This window comes from Clarias gariepinus, chromosome 17, assembly GCF_024256425.1.
Source record: "Clarias gariepinus isolate MV-2021 ecotype Netherlands chromosome 17, CGAR_prim_01v2, whole genome shotgun sequence".
Classification (NCBI taxonomy): domain Eukaryota; kingdom Metazoa; phylum Chordata; class Actinopteri; order Siluriformes; family Clariidae; genus Clarias; species Clarias gariepinus.
In genome coordinates this window covers 21,311,197-21,319,881 of record NC_071116.1, presented here as the reverse complement: position 1 = coordinate 21,319,881, position 8,685 = coordinate 21,311,197, and the positions used below count along the sequence as shown (strand labels likewise).

Sequence of the window (8,685 nt, the reverse complement as noted above, 5' to 3'; positions counted from 1 at the left end):
TATATGTGTGTATCTGTGTGTGTGTGCCCTGGAATGGATTGGCACCCTGTCTAGGCTGTACCCTGCCTCATGCTATAAGTCCCCTGGGATAGGCTTCAGGCCCATGTGACCCTGTATACAGGATAAAGCAATATAGAAGATAAATGAATAATCTTTTTACTCATTAACTTTTCACCTACAAAAAATAGTATATTATAAATTATGTTTACTATTTTAATTACTATTTATTATAATTATAAATATTATTATAAAAATACATGTTATTTATTATCTATAGACTAGTACTGTACAAGAATTAAGTGAATTTAAAATCTTTGTTTTTACTCTATGCTTAGGTGTACTAATGATGCCAGTCATTATTTTACACTTGAAATAAAATACCTATGTGTGCTAATATCATGATTGTAAGATAGGACCTATCTCTTGTAATATGGCTTTTCCTCTATTACATCATGTATTGCCTTGGCGGCCTACTATCCCTGCGCATGCGCAATAAACGTGACCTACTGACCTGCGCACAAACATGTTCTTTTTTTTATTGAATACTAAGATCAACAGCTCTTTGCTTTATGTGCGTCAAATGGGTTTGTGCAATACATATGCACTTGCATCACATTCAAGGGCAATGAATCATTAGCCTAATCTAGTGTTTAAACGATAAGGGATCCATCCAAATGACGCATGCTCTGTGACATAATTAGGCCTTAATAGAGTATTTGTAAGCACGAGGCACATTTAGGGTAACAGACTCAATCTTAGTTGGCTTAGTATTAAATGATTTTAAAATATATTAGGCTCCTGAAACAAGTTTAATGTACTCCTCTTACTTGGGCTTATAGTATGACAGCGTGATTTTTTTGTTTCTGAACAGCAGGAGGCTCACAGCACAAGATAGAATAAAATGTGAGCATGTTCTGAGATTATTTGTGTTTCTGGGACACGAGAGGGCGCCATTGATGCTTGTTTAACAACTGCTGTAAAATTAGAATGACATTAAAGTGACATGAAAGGTGATATTCAAAATGAACCATTACTAAATACCTATGATTAAAGTGCTATGACTATGTTTAAGGATTTATTCAACACGTTGATATTTATGGCCTTACCATACAGGAGTAATAGTTTGCCTTTGAGTTGTGTAATTACAAAAGAGGCCACGTGACCATGATGTAATCTCACAGCTCACCTTTTCGGTAGCCTAATTGTTACATTACATGACCTCATATTGACATTTGTTTTATGACTTTCCGGAATTTTGACGTGTCTTAAACTGATCATAGTTGCGAGTTTGCTTTCCAATCAGTAAGTTGTTCGCTGTTTTGTCTTTTTTAACTGCAGCACTTGATCGGGTTACTCGCCGCATGGCTATCCCAACATACAGTAGAGCCCCAAGTAGAGCTCATTCATTTGCATTAGATTCCCGATATATCCACGAGAAAAGCGAGGCATTGGTTTAAATCGGAAAACGCCGCGTTCTGATTGGACGAGCGGCCTGTCAGTCACAGCACGCTGCCAATACACTTCTTCAGTGACCTACTAACACAGATCCATGAGGCAGCAGTCACTTCAGGAGGAAAACGCAAAGGAGGAACAGGGAAACATTACCTCACCCTTAACGGAATTTTAGTGCTGCTTATGAAACAGCTATTATTCTTCAGTCTTTTAGACGCTTTCCCTTCTACGGACTACATTAAGAAATATAAAAAATAAAGGTAAGTGGAAATGTTTTTCATAAGGTTACATGTTCCACTCTGAGTCATGTGGCCAGTTTCATTTGGGTTCTAAAGGCTAGTGTGTCACATTGTTGTTTGTTAGTTTGTAAGATTGTATCTGGTTTAGGACTACTGGAAATATTTACATGTGGCTGATCCGTATGAATGCATTACAATTTTTCATTTAAAAAACTTGTACTCACATGCGCTGGGATTTGTTTAATATTAGTGGTGTTGGATCTTTTTTCTTTTAAGCCCGTGTTGATTGATTTGTAACAATTCGCACCATCGACACCGCACACTTCACCTTCTGACTCCTAAGCATTTGAACCACGGAGGTTGGAAATGTGACCACAACAGTTTGAATGGCACAGTGACCCATAATGCATGCGGATGGGTGTATACACCTCTGCTGAAAGGTCCATATTTACAGCATTTGTTTGCCGCTCCACATTAGAGGGCTTATTCCCATATTACCAGTCTGTTTCGTTGTCATCGTAACGTTAATTGTTTACATAGGATTATTCTGTATAGTGTAACACTTTGTTAGTTTTTTTTTTAAAAGAAAAACAAACAAAAAAGCAAACAAAATAAGAAAAATCCTTTGGAAGCATCGAAAGCGTATATTCATCATGCAGTCTATAAAAATAAATATTTACTATTTATACTTTTTATCTATTTGAAGTGAACCGTCTGTTATTATACTTATAGCTGACGCGTACGGAATGCGTAATCCGTTGTAATCCATACAATTTGTACTCCATAAAAGGATATGAAGCATGAATGAAGACTTATACGCGTGTGTGAAAATAGTTCACAAAACCAGCCTTTGTGCATACATCTGGTTAATATTTAACACCAGGACATGTCCCGCTGTAGCCTGTTACCAAACTCTGTGTGCACTGGGGCTTGGGAACGCGTTGTGTCGGAGCGGTCTGTCAGAAAGCATCATGCTGCATTGTTTAAACACTCACTGCGTGGAGTAGTCGCATGATCACTTTGTGATCAGTGTGTGTCCTGAGAGTTGAATAATGAACCCACACGAGCGTCAATCATTTTAATAATAATAACCGCCTCGATCGGGTTATTTGGTGATGTAAACGTGCGATGTGACTGGATTACAAAACCCCAAACCGCACACCTGAAGCGTAAGCCTCGCGTTTTGCGCTCACGTCTCTCCAAAAACAAGGTGATCCAAACAGAGACAAAGCTTCTTATTATTTATTGTCTTCCTGTTGCGTGGTTCGGGCCATCCCCGTTTGTTTTTATTGTCTCGATTCTGTTCAGCCACGTGTGATGATGGTGACCATGATGATGATGATGATGGCTGCTCGCATTCCTTTGTTCTGCGCTCTGATCGCGGGAGGCGCAACCCGAAACAATAAATAAAACATACACTACATAAGCATAAGAAGCTGTTGTGTGTGGTTCGTGGTACATTTTTGAAGGCACCATATCAGTCGGATCGCTCCCACGTTGCAGGTACGAACACTCGTGCAGCCCTCGCCCCGCTCGGGAACCTTAAAGCGCACGGGTTGCCAGGACCGACACGCTGAAGGTCATTGCCTTAACGAAAAGAGAAAAAACTCACATACGTGTCTATATTGTTTTACTCTGTTATAAATGCGTGTTTAAGTTATTTTAGTGCTTTTCTGGTGATTTGGTAATGCTTAATGTGTCAAAGAGAGAGAAAGAGTGACTGCCGATTCAATGTTACTCTTTTGCGTAACCGACCTCCAGGGGTGACGTCATCAGGCGAGTGCTTCGGTTGCTGTGCGCTGCGAGTTGCATAATTTGAAAGAAAAAAAAAATCTTTAAAAAAAGAAGCATCTTAATGCCGTTTGCATGTTTGTTGAACTCTTGATTTTAATTTAAAAATTAAACTGCATTTTTATACTTTATATTAAACTTAATTTACTGTATATGTCAATCACTCAACTTAATTTTGATTTTGTTAATTATGTTTCACCCTGTATTTCTGCACGGAGCACAACATTTTTCCTCTGTATTAATAAAGTTCTGTCTTCATCCTAATTTTCAAATCAGAGTTTGAAAAAAATTACCTCAGGCATGAGAATGAGTAAAGACAAATACAAATCCTTCCTAAACATATTGAATTTTTTTCCACCCAGCCATTAACACTTGTGCTAAAGTGTATACAATTATTCTATGGGATAAATATCCAGCAAACTGTCAAGATGTGCAATTTAGATATGCTGTGCAAAATGAGACTAATCCACAGAGTAGACATTAGGAATAGATTGCTGTTTTTAAGCAGTGGCGTGCCAGCAACTCAGCAACAACATTAACATTCACTCCCAGGTGAATTGAATAACATTGATTATCATTTATATACCAGTAATCTGGTGACAGGACCACAGGCATCCAAGGCTTTTTATATGCCTAAGGAAGCAAAAGCCAAGGTAGCACAGATTTATAATAAAAGTAAATAATAGAAAGGTATCAGAACACCCATTGTACCACACTCTGCCGTATATGTAGCTTATCAGGGAAAAAGGTTAAGGATGTTGATCTGGCCTTCAAATTCGCCAGATCTCAGTCTGACTGAGCATCCATGGAGTCTGCCAGACAAACAAGTCCGATCCAAGGATCCAGCAAGAAATTCTTGGTCCCAAACATCACAGCTCAACCCTAGAGGTCACGCCTCAGGGGCCAAAACAGCACAAGTGGAACCAACATAATGTTTGTCTAAATAAAATAAAACCAAGGTGGAAAAGTTTGTAAAAGTATGTTTTATCGGCTTTCTTGTAGTTTTTTTTCTGACCACCCCTTTAACTTTCTGGAATCCTGGAATGAGGACTCGTGAAGACAAACATACTGTATTACATTTCTCCCACCCAGCCACTAACACTTTTGAGAAAGTATATACATTTATTCTATGGGATAAATATCCAACAGACTGTCAAGATGTGCAATTTAGATATGCTGTGCAAAATGAGACCAATCCACAGGCTAGTCATTTAGAATAGGTTGCTGTGTAGTGATCCTGAGCAGTGGGGTGTCAGCAACTCGGCAACATTTGCATAATGTTACTTTATCAGCTGACAAATTTACTGAATGTCAATGAGCCAGTGGCAGGAGCAAGCCTGTCTCAGGGTCCGTGATGTCACGCATCAGAAACACTAAGGAATTCAAAGACAGAGCACAATGTGCTGCTGTCCCGGGCATACTGCTGGCATTAGCCTCTGATCCTGGCTCACAATTACCCATTCATAACTTGCAGTGAACCCAAACTTTTAAATAAACATAAATAAAGTGATATTGTTATTTAATAAAATGGTGCAATAGGTTTGTGCATTGCTTACTAATTCAATTTGTTGTTCTTCCTATACTTAGTTATCAGAGAAGTATATGGCTTAAAGTGATGTAGTGGTTAAGGTATATTAAAATATAATAGATAATGTAATCAGTTCATTCAGTCATTATCAATTACCTTTTATTATAAAGCTTTATGAAGGCTTTTTAGTTACTTATGGGTGGAAATATATTGTAGTCAGAGACAAATAGTGTTAGTCATAAACCACTGTAGGGTGTTTGAGCATTTCATTGTACCTGAAAAACCCTGCCTGTAATAAGTCCTTAATTTGAATAAGTTATGATAGATGACTCATACTTTTCTTATGGGAAGCAGAGATTCTTGTTTGGAATATCTGATGTCTAACCAGTTTTGCATAACATTTATTTTATATATATAATTTCTAATAATCTTTTCTTTGTGTCTTTATAACAGGTCCACCAGGAATCATTATTTGGTGCCTATGATCTCTCTTGCACTTATGATGATTTGTCTACTGAACACAACCAAAAACTAATGAGCTTATGCAATTTGGATCACACCATTGTATAATATGCAGGCCATTAAGAAAGAGCCGTCCTACAATGTTGAGGATGACCTAGTCCTAGCCATGTCTCTGCAAGGCACAGACGGAGACTTGCCCAGCATGCCCTTCAAGGCCAAACCAAACTCATGCCGCAGAAAACGTGAGTTTATCCCGGAGGAGAAAAAGGACACGTTGTACTGGGAGCGGAGACGCAAGAACAACGAGGCGGCCAAGCGCTCACGAGAGAAGCGCCGGCTCAATGACATGGTGCTAGAGAACAAGCTAATGGCTCTGGGTGAGGAGAATGCTTCACTCAAAGCTGAGCTTCTGTCACTGAAGCTAAAGTTTGGTCTGTTGACCTCAGCCGCCTATGCTCAGGAGGTGCAGAAGATCACCACTTCAACTAACGCCCTGTACCAGGAATTTGTGCCTCCTAATGGTGTCAAAGGCTCATACCCCCGAGAGGCTGAGCCATCATGTCTGAGCAGTAGCTGCATATCAGTGATCAAACACTCACCTCATAGCACCTTATCAGATGGATCTGATTCCTCAAGTACTATGAACACATGCAGGACACCGGAAATCATCAAGCAAGAGCCACTGGAGAACGGCAACTATTCGAGAGACCGAGCCAGTCCTTATGAATTATACAGAAATTACCTGAATAGCCCTTTCCCTGGAGGCTACTCTCAGCCAAATCCATTCCTGCCGCTCACCAGATCGTCAAGTAATTCCCCCCGGACCTCAGACGGCGATGATGGGACCGTGAGCAAGTCATCAGATGGGGAAGATGAACAGCAGGTCCCCAAAGGTCTGGCACCATCCACTGCTGACCAAAAAAGTGTGATAGTCTCTGCTGTAAAAGTGCCAGATACCAGTGGTTCAGCTCTGCCCCACAAGCTGCGCATTAAAGCCCGGGCCATCCAGATCAAAGTAGAGGCTATCGATCCTGACTACGACTCAACTGGGAAGTTCTCTTCCCCCATTGACATGTCTGCACAGGCATGCTACCAGATGGGTCAGGGATCTACACCTGAATACACCCAGTCATCACTTAGCCCGCTCTCGCTGCAGGTGAACCACGTCCAGGACTGGATCCAGCAACCAGAGTACTGGCACAAAGACCAAACAGAGGCTTTGCCAAATGGCTACAAGAACAGACTTTGTCCTGACTCACCTGGGCCTGTGACTAACAAACTCATTGTAGACCTTAAGGATGGCTGCTATGCCATCTCAGAGTCTGAGAACTTGTACTTGAAAAAAGGCATCGCCGACCTGTCGGCAGAAGTGGCCTCCCTGAAAAAGTTGATTGCAACACGGCAGGGTTCTGTTATCGAGTCCACCAAAAGCACTACTGAACATGACTTAGTATCTAAAGGATGTTACTCAAACTGAGGCTTCTCTGTTTGCACAACACCTGTTTTCTTAAAAATGGTGTCTTAAAGCTGCAGTTCATCGAGATGAATAGTGGTTTTGTGCACTTACTGTTGTAGATTGGCGTGTCCTCCAGATGACTCCTTCTGGTAGCCCAGAAGCCAAAATGTTTCGGCTACTACATGCAAAGTTAATGCTGTCTTCTTCAAAATTTGTTGTACATTATTGTATGTTTGTTTTTTTGTTTGTTTACAATAAATGTATGTAAGCACTGAAGCACCATTTTTGTCTTTTCCACCTATACAGGATGTATTGAAAACTGCATTGTACCATGAATTGTCTAAAGATTTTAAAGGAACTGCAGTTCTAAACTGTCAGTGCCTCTGTAAAACTTTGTTTTTACTGTGCCATTTCTATGGGGGTTCACCGTTTTTATCCTGTGTTCTTTTTGAGGAACAATAGGTAGCATTTTTCATGTTGATAAACTGTCAATAAAATAAATATTGCTAAAAAGACATTTTTGAATGGATCATAATGCTGTACATGAAATGTCTTTGGTCAAGATGGAGTTCCTCCCAAGGTCAGGAGGAAGTTTTTGTTTTCACTGCATTCTAATCGAACATGTTGGGTATATCCTATTTCTGGTTTGAGTAAGAAATTAACCATATAAGAGTAAAAGATACTATCAATTCAAAAAAGAGATGGGAAAAGTGGTTTAACAAAAGTCTGACAAAAAATAGCTGCTTAACAGCTATGCTATAATGTAAAATCAATATTGCTGACTTGCATAAATGTCTGTAGTCAAAACACAGCTAAGTCTTCCGCAATTCTGCCATCATAAAGTCATTGCCACCATTTTCTATTTAATACAAGCCTGATCTATTTTAAAGCTTTAAAAAATGTTTATCTTGTTACATTAGCTACATGGCAAATACCGATCTGTGACAAATTAATTTAAACAATTTGACAAACTTAGTGTACAAGTCTTTGCAACTTTGCTGGAAAGATGATCTACCTAGGCTGATGTTTTGATGCTGTTGATGGAAAGTGCTGTCTAACACATTGCTCCGAATTCTACCACTGGTGTAAAATCTGGTGGCTGCAACGACTAAAAATATTTAGCGTTTATCATTTCATACTCATCACACTATTCGGTGAGCCTACATATCCTGTGGATGTGGGTGGGGTCATTTTGGAACATCCCACTCCTGTCAGTACAGAAATGTCACATCATGGGATAAAGGGGATCAATCACAATAGTTTTGTATTGATTTGCAAGTATAGTTCCCTCTAAGGGAACAAAGTGGAGCCTGACTGTGCCAGCAAACATTCCTGACAGCTTTACAGAACCAATAAACCCCTTCGCTGTAAAGGTCAACGCCTTCTGGTCTAAATTGTTTTCTTGATAGACGTCATACATGCACTGTTATGCACTGTTGAGAATATGGTGAAAGATGACTCATCTGACCATGTTGGTTTTTTCCCCAATTCACTCACCACTGTTTATGATGTATCACTACTGACCTCTAAAATGTTTATTAATACTTGTAAGGAGGGGGTCTCTCTGCAACCCTTCTGTAGACGATCTTGCTGACAGTCTCATGCTTGTCACCTGTATGACAGTTGTGCTTCATGTTTCCCTTACATATTGCACTGAGGCACAAGCACTTCAGCTGAAATGTGACCACCTCTTTCCCATAAATCTAAATGAGGATGTCATTTTGGCCAATTTTTTCCACTGAAACATCAGCCAGGTT

General features: G+C 39.8%; 1 protein-coding gene across 1 annotated transcript; it reads left to right on the top strand.

Moving 5' to 3' along the window:
* The first annotated feature begins 1,539 nt into the window (after window positions 1-1,539).
* nfil3 (nuclear factor, interleukin 3 regulated) lies at window positions 1,540-7,443 on the top strand. Its single transcript, XM_053476136.1, has 2 exons — window positions 1,540-1,712; window positions 5,464-7,443. Exon 2 carries the CDS (start codon window positions 5,582-5,584, stop codon window positions 6,947-6,949), a length of 1,368 nt encoding a protein of 455 aa, XP_053332111.1. The 5' UTR covers window positions 1,540-1,712; window positions 5,464-5,581; the 3' UTR covers window positions 6,950-7,443.
* The last annotated feature ends 1,242 nt before the right edge of the window (window positions 7,444-8,685 follow it).

Excerpts from the sequence above, each read along its gene's own strand:
- nfil3 (XM_053476136.1), top strand. The coding sequence starts at position 5,582 with ATGCAGGCCATTAAGAAAGAGCCGTCCTACAATGTTGAGGATGACCTA.